The sequence below is a fragment of the Oncorhynchus mykiss genome, chromosome 13, assembly GCF_057628025.1.
Source record: "Oncorhynchus mykiss isolate SJ-2025 chromosome 13, ASM5762802v1, whole genome shotgun sequence".
Lineage (NCBI taxonomy): Eukaryota > Metazoa > Chordata > Actinopteri > Salmoniformes > Salmonidae > Oncorhynchus > Oncorhynchus mykiss.
Genome location: NC_143034.1, coordinates 73,676,371 through 73,689,028, shown reverse-complemented (window position 1 = coordinate 73,689,028; position 12,658 = coordinate 73,676,371). Strand labels below are relative to the sequence as shown.

General features: G+C 52.1%; 1 protein-coding gene across 1 annotated transcript in view; it reads right to left on the bottom strand.

Moving 5' to 3' along the window:
• LOC110512656 (protein sidekick-2) overlaps positions 1-12,658 on the bottom strand; it is an 88,000-nt gene that overhangs the window by 59,085 nt on the left and 16,257 nt on the right. Inside the window, exons 6-8 of the mRNA XM_090197567.1 lie at positions 1,533-1,673; positions 1,152-1,333; positions 178-293 (exon numbers count right to left, since the gene is read on the bottom strand). Coding sequence (XP_090053693.1) covers positions 178-293; positions 1,152-1,333; positions 1,533-1,673 — 439 coding nt within the window. The remainder of the gene's footprint in view (positions 1-177; positions 294-1,151; positions 1,334-1,532; positions 1,674-12,658) is intronic.

Here is a 12,658-nt window from a genome sequence, read left to right as displayed (position 1 = left end):
TTTATAGTGATCTGTTGTGGCACTGGTACGTCTAATGCTGGATAATGCAGTTCTTATCATAACCACTAGAGGGCAGTGTAGGACAGTACAGAAATGTATTTACAGAAGAGGTCGTTCTACTGCACATCCAATAAGAATGTTTGTCTCTGGTAAAGGTCTCTGCTCTCTGTTGCCCACCTTGTATCCCTGGTTGATGCCATTGATGAACTGAGGGCTAGGAGCTGACCAGGTCAGCCTGACTGTAGAGGAGTTGAATGGCTCAGCCTGGACATTACCTGGTGGGACAGTGGGGACTGGCAGAGAGATGGAGGGAGATACGAGAGAGAGAGAGATACGAGAGAGAGAGAGAGAGAGAGAGAGAGAGAGATATGAGAGAGAGAGAGAGAGAGAGGGAGGGAGAGACAGAGAGGGAGAGAGACAGAGAGAGAGAGAGGGAGATACGAGAGAGAGAGAGATACGAGAGAGAGAGAGAGAGATACGAGAGAGAGAGAGAGAGAGAGGGAGGGAGAGACAGAGACAGAGAGAGAGAGAGAGAGAGACAGAGAGAGGGAGGGAGAGACAGAGAGAGAGAGAGACAGAGAGAGAGAGAGAGAGAGAGAGGGAGAGAGAGAGACAGAGAGAGAGAGGGAGATACGAGAGAGAGAGAGATACGAGAGAGAGAGAGAGAGATACGAGAGAGAGACAGAGAGAGAGAGAGAGAGAGACAGAGAGAGGGAGGGAGAGACAGAGAGAGAGACAGAGAGAGAGAGAGAGGGAGGGAGAGAGAGAGAGAGGGAGGGAGAGACAGAGAGAGAGAGAGGAGAGACAGAGAGAGACAGAGAGAGGGAGGGAGAGACAGAGAGAGAGAGACAGAGAGAGAGAGAGAGGGAGGGAGAGAGAGAGAGAGGGAGGGAGAGACAGAGAGAGAGAGAGAGAGAGACAGAGAGAGACAGAGAGGGCGCTTGAGTCAATGTTTGCTGAAAGGACATCTGAGCATCTCTGCACTGTCACTTCTGTAAACAGAAGCTGCAGAGGAGCTTCTGGCACGGCGTGGGCTAGTTGTGGTTCTATGTTCCACAGAGAGCTAAGAGAAGTACGTCCCTTCTCAACCCTTAAAGCTGGAGAACTGTGTCTAACCATGTGACTGTGACATGGGCGTCATCCATCCTCACCTCCCTGCAGGGTCCACTCTGTAACCTTGTGGCTGTAGGTACCCCTCCCAGCCCTGTTGTAGGCTGCCACCTCCATCTCATAGTTAGTCCAGATGATGAGGTCCTCCAGGAGTAGGTTATTCTGGTCTGGCCTGGTGATGTTCTTCATCTGACAGTCCACTGGTAGTCCTGACAGACAGTACCTAGGAGGAGGGGGGGGGGGGGAGGGATGGTTAGACAGTGCAGAAAGGGGAAAGTGAGGGTGAAAAGAGATGGAAGGGGAGGAGGAAGACAATAGGATTGTGACCATGACCCAAGTGGTGTTATACAGGTTAATAACCAAGATGAATGTCATTGACCCCCTTCCATCTTCAACCTGGAACAATCCGCTCTGTGTCTCACCTGATGATGTATCCCTGGAGCGGTCCATTCTGGTGGCTCTCCGGGGGTGGTTGCCACTGGATCATGATGGACTGGTTGGTACGACCACTGGCAATCACCGTCTGAGGAGGGGCACTGGGGGGCTCCTCTGGTAGAGAGAGTCTGGTGGGAGAGAGGGAGGGAGAGAGAGATAGGGGAGAGAGGGAGGGAGAGAGAGGGGAGAGAGATAGGGGAGAGAGAAAAATGGCATGAATTAACAAGTGTTTCTGAATATTTCCATGTCTTTTCGTTATGTAACCGTTAGTGTGTGTGTGTGTGTGTGTGTGTGTGTGTGTGTGTGTGTGTGTGTGTGTGTGTGTATGTGTGTGTGTGTGTGTGTAAAGGCAGCACAAAGCAGAGTTGGTCAGACCATTGTCACTGATCTATCCAACTAAGGGCTGTCTGTTTCTATGCCACAGTAAAAGGCTCTGTGATATCTCTCCCTCAGAGAGCGGTCTCTTCAGCTCAGCTACCATCAAAGAAGTCATGGACTGCGTCCCAACTGACTCTGTAGTCCATTTAGAGTACAGTGGAGCCCTATAGGTCCTGGTAAAATGTAGTACACTGTAAAGGGAAAAGCGAGCCGTTTGGGACGCATCTGCAGGCGAAGCAGACTAACACCACTGAAGGATTCCACTGAGACTTCATTTAAGTTGACATCTCAATTTCTCTTCTGTGCATAGAAACAGAGAAGTGCTGTTCGGGAGCAGAGATAGAGGCAGAGAGAGAGAGGCAGAGAGAGAGAGAGAGAGAGAGAGAGAGTGAGATAGGGAGAGAGAGAGAGAGGCAGAGAGAGAGAGAGAGAGAGAGAGAGAGAGAGAGGCAGAGAGAGAGAGAGAGAGAGAGAGAGAGAGAGAGAAAGGGAGAGAGAGAGAGAGGCAGAGAGAGAGAGAGAGAGAGAGAGAGAGAGAGGCAGAGAGAGACAGAGAGAGAGAGAGAGAGAGAGTGAGATAGGGAGAGAGAGAGAGAGGCAGAGAGAGAGAGAGAGAGAGAGAGAGAGATAGGGAGAGAGAGAGAGAGAGAGAGAGAGAGAGAAATACTTAATTTAGCCTATGAACTTGAACTATTTGCACATTGCTATAACACTGTAAATAGTTATAATATGACATTTGCAATGTCTTTATTCTTTGGGAAATGTAAAAATATGTTTCCCTTGCCAATAAAGCCCATTGAAATGAATTGAATTGAGAGACAGAATGAGGGTGAAGGAGACAGCACAGTGTTTAGGATCAGGAGAATGTGGGGGGGACAGCACAGTGTTTAGGATCAGGAGAGTGTGGGGGGGGGGGGACAGCACAGCGTTTAGGATCAGGAGAGTGTGTGGGGGGACAGCACAGTGTTTAGGATCAGGAGAGTGTGGGGGGGACAGCACAGTGTTTAGGATCAGGAGAGTGTGGGGGGGACAGCACAGTGTTTAGGATCAGGAGAGTGTGTGGGGGGACAGCACAGTGTTTAGGATCAGGAGAGTGTGGGGGGGACAGCACAGTGTTTAGGATCAGGAGAGTGTGTGGGGGGGAGACAGCACAGTGTTTAGGATCAGGAGAGTGTGGGGGGGAGACAGCACAGTGTTTAGGATCAGGAGAGTGTGGGGGGGACAGCACAGTGTTTAGGATCAGGAGAATGTGGGGGGGGAGACAGCACAGTGTTTAGGATCAGGAGAGTGTGGGGGGGAGACAGCACAGTGTTTAGGATCAGGAGAGTGTGGGGGGGACAGCACAGTGTTTAGGATCAGGAGAGTGTGGGGGGAGACGGCACAGTGTTTAGGATCAGGAGAGTGTGGGGGGGACAGCACAGTGTTTAGGATCAGGAGAGTGTGTGGGGGGGAGACAGCACAGTGTTTAGGATAAGGAGAGTGTGGGGGGGACAGCACAGTGTTTAGGATCAGGAGAATGTGGGGGGGGGGGGGGAGACAGCACAGTGTTTAGGATCAGGAGAGTGTGTGGGGGGGAGACAGCACAGTGTTTAGGATCAGGAGAATGTGGGGGGGACAGCACAGTGTTTAGGATCAGGAGAGTGTGTGGGGGGGAGACAGCACAGTGTTTAGGATCAGGAGAGTGTGTGGGGGGACAGCACAGTGTTTAGGATCAGGAGAGTGTGGGGGGGGGACAGCACAGTGTTTAGGATCAGGAGAGTGTGTGTGTGGGGGGGGGCAGCACAGTGTTTAGGATCAGGAGATTGTGTGGGGGGGAGACAGCACAGTGTTTAGGATCAGGAGAGTGTGGGGGGGAGACAGCACAGTGTTTAGGATCAGGAGAGTGTGGGGAGGAGACAGCACAGTGTTTAGGATCAGGAGAGTGTGTGAGGGGGAGACAGCACAGTGTTTAGCATCAGGAGAGTGTGTGGGGGGGAGACAGCACAGTGTTTAGGATCAGGAGAGTGTGGGGGGGAGACAGCACAGTGTTTAGGATCAGGAGAGTGTGTGGGGGGGAGACAGCACAGTGTTTAGGATCAGGAGAGTGTGGGGGGGGGGACAGCACAGTGTTTAGGATCAGGAGAGTGTGTGGGGGGGAGACAGCACAGTGTTTAGGATCAGGAGAGTGTGGGGGGTGAGACAGCACAGTGTTTAGGATCAGGAGAGTGTGGGGGGAGACAGCACAGTGTTTAGGATCAGGAGAATGTGGGGGGAGACAGCACAGTGTTTAGGATCAGGAGAGTGTGTGGGGGGACAGCACAGTGTTTAGGATCAGGAGAGTGTGGGGGGGACAGCACAGTGTTTAGGATCAGGAGAGTGTGGGGGGACAGCACAGTGTTTAGGATCAGGAGAGTGTGTGGGGGGACAGCACAGTGTTTAGGATCAGGAGAGTGTGGGGGGGACAGCACAGTGTTTAGGATCAGGAGAGTGTGTGGGGGGGAGACAGCACAGTGTTTAGGATCAGGAGAGTGTGGGGGGGAGACAGCACAGTGTTTAGGATCAGGAGAGTGTGGGGGGGACAGCACAGTGTTTAGGATCAGGAGAATGTGGGGGGGAGACAGCACAGTGTTTAGGATCAGGAGAGTGTGGGGGGGGGAGACAGCACAGTGTTTAGGATCAGGAGAGTGTGGGGGGGGACAGCACAGTGTTTAGGATCAGGAGAGTGTGGGGGGGAGACAGCACAGTGTTTAGGATCAGGAGAGTGTGGGGGGGACAGCACAGTGTTTAGGATCAGGAGAGTGTGTGGGGGGAGACAGCACAGTGTTTAGGATCAGGAGAGTGTGGGGGGGACAGCACAGTGTTTAGGATCAGGAGAATGTGTGGGGGGGAGACAGCACAGTGTTTAGGATAAGGAGAGTGTGGGGGGGACAGCACAGTGTTTAGGATCAGGAGAATGTGGGGGGGACAGCACAGTGTTTAGGATCAGGAGAGTGTGTGGGGGGGAGACAGCACAGTGTTTAGGATCAGGAGAGTGTGTGGGGGGACAGCACAGTGTTTAGGATCAGGAGAATGAGGGTGAAGGAGAAAGCACAGTGTTTAGGATCAGGAGAGTGTGTGGGGGGACAGCACAGTGTTTAGGATCAGGAGAATGAGGGTGAAGGAGAAAGCACAGTGTTTAGGATCAGGAGAGTGTGTGGGGGGACAGCACAGTGTTTAGGATCAGGAGAATGAGGGTGAAGGAGAAAGCACAGTGTTTAGGATCAGGAGAGTGTGTGGGGGGACAGCACAGTGTTTAGGATCAGGAGAATGAGGGTGAAGGAGAAACCACAGTGTTTAGGATCAGGAGAGTGTGTGGGGGGACAGCAGAGTGTTTAGGATCAGGAGAATGAGGGTAAAGGAGAAACCACAGTGTTTAGGATCAGGAGAGTGTGGGGGGGGGGGGCAGCACAGTGTTTAGGATCAGGAGAGTGTGGGGGGGGACAGCACAGTGTTTAGGATCAGGAGAGTGTGTGTGGGGGGGGGGGGGGGGGGGGGGCAGCACAGTGTTTAGGATCAGGAGAGTGTGTGGGGGGGAGACAGCACAGTGTTTAGGATCAGGAGAGTGTGGGGGGGAGACAGCACAGTGTTTAGGATCAGGAGAGTGTGGGGAGGAGACAGCACAGTGTTTAGGATCAGGAGAGTGTGTGAGGGGGAGACAGCACAGTGTTTAGCATCAGGAGAGTGTGTGGGGGGGAGACAGCACAGTGTTTAGGATCAGGAGAGTGTGGGGGGGGAGACAGCACAGTGTTTAGGATCAGGAGAGTGTGTGGGGGGGAGACAGCACAGTGTTTAGGATCAGGAGAATGAGGGTGAAGGAGAAAGCACAGTGTTTAGGATCAGGAGAGTGTGTGGGGGGACAGCACAGTGTTTAGGATCAGGAGAATGAGGGTGAAGGAGAAACCACAGTGTTTAGGATCAGGAGAGTGTGTGGGGGGACAGCACAGTGTTTAGGATCAGGAGAATGAGGGTAAAGGAGAAACCACAGTGTTTAGGATCAGGAGAGTGTGGGGGGGAGGGGGGCAGCACAGTGTTTAGGATCAGGAGAGTGTGGGGGGGACAGCACAGTGTTTAGGATCAGGAGAGTGTGTGTGGGGGGGGGGGGCAGCACAGTGTTTAGGATCAGGAGAGTGTGTGGGGGGGAGACAGCACAGTGTTTAGGATCAGGAGAGTGTGGGGGGGAGACAGCACAGTGTTTAGGATCAGGAGAGTGTGGGGAGGAGACAGCACAGTGTTTAGGATCAGGAGAGTGTGTGAGGGGGAGACAGCACAGTGTTTAGCATCAGGAGAGTGTGTGGGGGGGAGACAGCACAGTGTTTAGGATCAGGAGAGTGTGGGGGGGAGACAGCACAGTGTTTAGGATCAGGAGAGTGTGTGGGGGGGAGACAGCACAGTGTTTAGGATCAGGAGAGTGTGGGGGGGGGGGACAGCACAGTGTTTAGGATCAGGAGAGTGTGTGGGGGGGAGACAGCACAGTGTTTAGGATCAGGAGAGTGTGGGGGGTGAGACAGCACAGTGTTTAGGATCAGGAGAGTGTGGGGGGAGACAGCACAGTGTTTAGGATCAGGAGAATGTGGGGGGAGACAGCACAGTGTTTAGGATCAGGAGAGTGTGTGGGGGGGAGACAGCACAGTGATTAGGATCAGGAGAATGTGGGGGGAGACAGCACAGTGTTTAGGATCAGGAGAATGTGGGGGGGACAGCACAGTGTTTAGGATCAGGAGAATGTGGGGGGGACAGCACAGTGTTTAGGATCAGGAGAGTGTGTGGGGGAGACAGCACAGTGTTTAGGATCAGGAGAGTGTGGGGGGGGGGAGACAGCACAGTGTTTAGGATCAGGAGAATGTGGGGGGAGACAGCACAGTGTTTAGGATCAGGAGAATGTGGGGGGGGGGGGGCAGCACAGTGTTTAGGATCAGGAGAGTGTGTGTGGGGGGAGACAGCACAGTGTTTAGGATCAGGAGAGTGTGGGGGGAGACAGCACAGTGTTTAGGATCAGGAGAATGTGGGGGGGACAGCAAAGTGTTTACGATCAGGAGAGTGTGTGGGGGGGGGAGACAGCACAGTGTTTAGGATCAGGAAAGTGTGGGGGGGGAGACAGCACAGTGTTTAGGATCAGGAGAGTGTGGGGGGAGACAGCACAGTGTTTAGGATCAGGAGAGTGTGTGGGGGGACAGCACAGTGTTTAGGATCAGGAGAGTGTGTGGGGGGGAGACAGCACAGTGTTTAGGATCAGGAGAGTGTGGGGGGGAGACAGCACAGTGTTTAGGATCAGGAGAGTGTGGGGGGGACAGCACAGTGTTTAGGATCAGGAGAGTGTGTGGGGGGGGAGACAGCACAGTGTTTAGGATCAGGAGAGTGTGGGGGGGAGACAGCACAGTGTTTAGGATCAGGAGAATGGGGGGGGGAGACAGCACAGTGTTTAGGATCAGGAGAATGTGGGGGGGAGACAGCACAGTGTTTAGGATCAGGAGAATGTGAGAGGGAGACAGCACAGTGTTTAGGATCAGGAGAATGGGGGGGGGGCAGCACAGTGTTTAGGATCAGGAGAATGTGGGGGGGGGGGAGACAGCACAGTGTTTAGGATCAGGAGAGTGTGGGGGGGAGACAGCACAGTGTTTAGGATCAGGAGAGTGTGGGGGGAGACAGCACAGTGTTTAGGATCAGGAGAGTGTGGGGGGAGACAGCACAGTGTTTAGGATCAGGAGAGTGTGGGGGGGACAGCACAGTGTTTAGGATCAGGAGAGTGTGGGGGGGAGACAGCACAGTGTTTAGGATCAGGAGAGTGTGGGGAGGAGACAGACAGTGTTTAGGATCAGGAGAGTGTGGGGAGGAGACAGACAGTGTTTAGGATCAGGAGAGTATGGGGGGGAGACAGCACAGTGTTTAGGATAAGGAGAATGTGGGGGGGAGACAGCACAATGTTTAGGATCAGGAGAGTGTGGGGGGAGACAGCACAGTGTTTAGGATCAGGAGAGTGTGGGGGGGAGACAGCACAGTGTTTAGGATCAGGAGAGTGTGTGGGGGAGACAGCACAGTGTTTAGGATCAGGAGAGTGTGGGGGGGGGGAGACAGCACAGTGTTTAGGATCAGGAGAATGTGGGGGGAGACAGCACAGTGTTTAGGATCAGGAGAATGTGGGGGGGGGGGGGCAGCACAGTGTTTAGGATCAGGAGAGTGTGTGTGGGGGGAGACAGCACAGTGTTTAGGATCAGGAGAGTGTGGGGGGAGACAGCACAGTGTTTAGGATCAGGAGAATGTGGGGGGGGACAGCAAAGTGTTTACGATCAGGAGAGTGTGTGGGGGGGGAGACAGCACAGTGTTTAGGATCAGGAAAGTGTGGGGGGGGAGACAGCACAGTGTTTAGGATCAGGAGAGTGTGGGGGGAGACAGCACAGTGTTTAGGATCAGGAGAGTGTGTGGGGGGACAGCACAGTGTTTAGGATCAGGAGAGTGTGTGGGGGGGAGACAGCACAGTGTTTAGGATCAGGAGAGTGTGGGGGGGAGACAGCACAGTGTTTAGGATCAGGAGAGTGTGGGGGGGGGACAGCACAGTGTTTAGGATCAGGAGAGTGTGTGGGGGGGGAGACAGCACAGTGTTTAGGATCAGGAGAGTGTGGGGGGGAGACAGCACAGTGTTTAGGATCAGGAGAATGGGGGGGGGAGACAGCACAGTGTTTAGGATCAGGAGAATGTGGGGGGGAGACAGCACAGTGTTTAGGATCAGGAGAATGTGGGAGGGAGACAGCACAGTGTTTAGGATCAGGAGAATGGGGGGGGGGGCAGCACAGTGTTTAGGATCAGGAGAATGTGGGGGGGGGGGGACAGCACAGTGTTTAGGATCAGGAGAGTGTGGGGGGGAGACAGCACAGTGTTTAGGATCAGGAGAGTGTGGGGGGAGACAGCACAGTGTTTAGGATCAGGAGAGTGTGGGGGGAGACAGCACAGTGTTTAGGATCAGGAGAGTGTGGGGGGGACAGCACAGTGTTTAGGATCAGGAGAGTGTGGGGGGGAGACAGCACAGTGTTTAGGATCAGGAGAGTGTGGGGAGGAGACAGACAGTGTTTAGGATCAGGAGAGTGTGGGGAGGAGACAGACAGTGTTTAGGATCAGGAGAGTATGGGGGGGAGACAGCACAGTGTTTAGGATAAGGAGAATGTGGGGGGGAGACAGCACAATGTTTAGGATCAGGAGAGTGTGGGGGGAGACAGCACAGTGTTTAGGATCAGGAGAGTGTGGGGGGGAGACAGCACAGTGTTTAGGATCAGGAGAGTGTGAGGGGGAGACAGCACAGTGTTTAGGATCAGGAGAATGGGGGGGGGGGAGACAGCACAGTGTTTAGGATAAGGAGAATGTGGGGGGGAGACAGCACAGTGTTTAGGATCAGGAGAATGTGGGAGGGAGACAGCACAGTGTTTAGGATCAGGAGAATGGGGGGGGGAGACAGCACAGTGTTTAGGATCAGGAGAGTGTGGGAGGGAGACAGCACAGTGTTTAGGATCAGGAGAGTGTGGGGGGAGACAGCACAGTGTTTAGGATCAGGAGAGTGTGGGGGGGAGACAGCACAGTGTTTAGGATCAGGAGAATGGGGGGGGAGACAGCACAGTGTTTAGGATCAGGAGAATGTGGGGGGGAGACAGCACAGTGTTTAGGATCAGGAGAATGTGGGAGGGAGACAGCACAGTGTTTAGGATCAGGAGAATGGGGGGGGGGGGGGGAGACAGCACAGTGTTTAGGATCAGGAGAATGTGGGGGGGGGGGGAGACAGCACAGTGTTTAGGATCAGGAGAGTGTGGGGGGGAGACAGCACAGTGTTTAGGATCAGGAGAGTGTGGGGGGAGACAGCACAGTGTTTAGGATCAGGAGAGTGTGGGGGGGAGACAGCACAGTGTTTAGGATCAGGAGAGTGTGGGGGGGAGACAGCACAGTGTTTAGGATCAGGAGAGTGTGGGAGGAGACAGACAGTGTTTAGGATCAGGAGAGTATGGGGGGAGACAGCACAGTGTTTAGGATCAGGAGAATGTGGGGGGGAGACAGCACAGTGTTTAGGATCAGGAGAGTGTGTGGGGGAGACAGCACAGTGTTTAGGATCAGGAGAGTGTGGGGGGGGAGACAGCACAGTGTTTAGGATCAGGAGAGTGTGGGGGGGGGGAGACAGCACAGAGTTTAGGATCAGGAGAATGTGGGGGGGGAGACAGCACAGTGTTTAGGATCAGGAGAGTGTGGGGGGGGGGGGGGGGACAACACAGTGTTTAGGATCAGGAGAATGTGGGGGGGAGACAGGTAGAAAGAGGGATGGATGGACAGCCAGACAGATAAGAGGAAGGGAGGAAGAAAGCAGGGAGGGGTTGTAGTAGTTAATGTGTCTCTGAGGGTGTGTGTAGTAGTTAATGTGTCTCTGAGGGTGTGTAGTAGTTAGTGTGTCTCTGAGGGTGTGTAGTAGTTAGTGTGTCTCTGAGGGTGTGTAGTAGTTAGTGTGTCTCTGAGGGTGTGTGTAGTAGTTAGTATGTCTCTGAGGGTGTGTGTAGTAGTTAGTATGTCTCTGAGGGTGTGTAGTAGTTAGTATGTCTCTGAGGGTGTGTGTAGTAGTTCGTATGTCTCTGAGGGTGTGTGTAGTAGTTAGTATGTCTCTGAGGGTGTGTGTAGTAGTTAGTATGTATCTGAGGGTGTGTAGTAGTTAGTGTGTCTCTGAGGGTGTGTAGTAGTTAGTATGTCTCTGAGGGTGTGTAGTAGTTAGTATGTCTCTGAGGGTGTGTGTAGTAGTTAGTATGTCTCTGAGGGTGTGTGTAGTAGTTAGTATGTATCTGAGGGTGTGTAGTAGTTAGTATGTCTCTGAGGGTGTGTAGTAGTTAGTGTGTCTCTGAGGGTGTGTAGTAGTTAGTGTGTCTCTGAGGGTGTGTAGTAGTTAGTGTGTCTCTGAGGGTGTGTAGTAGTTAGTATGTCTCTGAGGGTGTGTAGTAGTTAGTATGTCTCTGAGGGTGTGTAGTAGTTAGTATGTCTCTGAGGGTGTGTAGTAGTTAGTATGTCTCTGAGGGTGTGTAGTAGTTAGTGTGTCTCTGAGGGTGTGTAGTAGTTAGTGTGTCTCTGAGGGTGTGTAGTAGTTAGTGTGTCTCTGAGGGTGTGTAGTAGTTAGTATGTCTCTGAGGGTGTGTGTAGTAGTTAGTATGTCTCTGAGGGTGTGTAGTAGTTAGTGTGTCTCTGAGGGTGTGTAGTAGTTAGTATGTCTCTGAGGGTGTGTGTAGTAGTTAGTATGTCTCTGAGGGTGTGTGTAGTAGTTAGTATGTATCTGAGGGTGTGTAGTAGTTAGTGTGTCTCTGAGGGTGTGTAGTAGTTAGTGTGTCTCTGAGGGTGTGTAGTAGTTAGTGTGTTTCTGAGGGTGTGTAGTAGTTAGTGTGTCTCTGAGGGTGTGTAGTAGTTAGTGTGTCTCTGAGGGTGTGTAGTAGTTAGTATGTCTCTGAGGGTGTGTGTAGTAGTTAGTATGTCTCTGAGGGTGTGTAGTAGTTAGTGTGTCTCTGAGGGTGTGTAGTAGTTAGTATGTCTCTGAGGGTGTGTAGTAGTTAGTGTGTCTCTGAGGGTGTGTAGTAGTTAGTGTGTCTCTGAGGGTGTGTAGTAGTTAGTGTGTCTCTGAGGGTGTGTAGTAGTTAGTATGTCTCTGAGGGTGTGTGTAGTAGTTAGTATGTCTCTGAGGGTGTGTAGTAGTTAGTGTGTCTCTGAGGGTGTGTAGTAGTTAGTATGTCTCTGAGGGTGTGTGTAGTAGTTAGTATGTCTCTGAGGGTGTGTGTAGTAGTTAGTATGTATCTGAGGGTGTGTAGTAGTTAGTGTGTCTCTGAGGGTGTGTAGTAGTTAGTGTGTCTCTGAGGGTGTGTAGTAGTTAGTATGTCTCTGAGGGTGTGTAGCAGTTAGTGTGTCTCTGAGGGTGTGTGTAGTAGTTAGTATGTCTCTGAGGGTGTGTGTAGTAGTTAGTATCTATCTGAGGGTGTGTAGTAGTTAGTATGTCTCTGAGGGTGTGTAGTAGTTAGTATGCCTCTGAGGGTGTGTGTAGTTAGTATGTCTCTGAGGGTGTGTAGTAGTTAGTGTGTCTCTGAGGGTGTGTAGTAGTTAGTATGTCTCTGAGGGTGTGTAGTAGTTAGTATGTCTCTGAGGGTGTGTGTAGTAGTTAGTATCTATCTGAGGGTGTGTAGTAGTTAGTATGTCTCTGAGGGTGTGTAGTAGTTAGTATGCCTCTGAGGGTGTGTGTAGTTAGTATGTCTCTGAGGGTGTGTAGTAGTTAGTGTGTCTCTGAGGGTGTGTAGTAGTTAGTATGTCTCTGAGGGTGTGTAGCAGTTAGTGTGTCTCTGAGGGTGTGTGTAGTAGTTAGTATGTCTCTGAGGGTGTGTGTAGTAGTTAGTATCTATCTGAGGGTGTGTAGTAGTTAGTATGTCTCTGAGGGTGTGTAGTAGTTAGTATGTCTCTGAGGGTGTGTGTAGTAGTTAGTATGTCTCTGAGGGTGTGTAGTAGTTAGTGTGTCTCTGAGGGTGTGTAGTAGTTAGTATGTCTCTGAGGGTGTGTAGTAGTTAGTATGTCTCTGAGGGTGTGTGTAGTAGTTAGTGTGTATCTGAGGGTGTGTAGTAGTTAGTGTGTCTCTGAGGGTGTGTAGTAGTTAGTGTGTCTCTGAGGGTGTGTAGTAGTTAGTATGTCTCCGAGGGTGTGTAGCAGTTAGTGTGTCTCTGAGGGTGTGTGT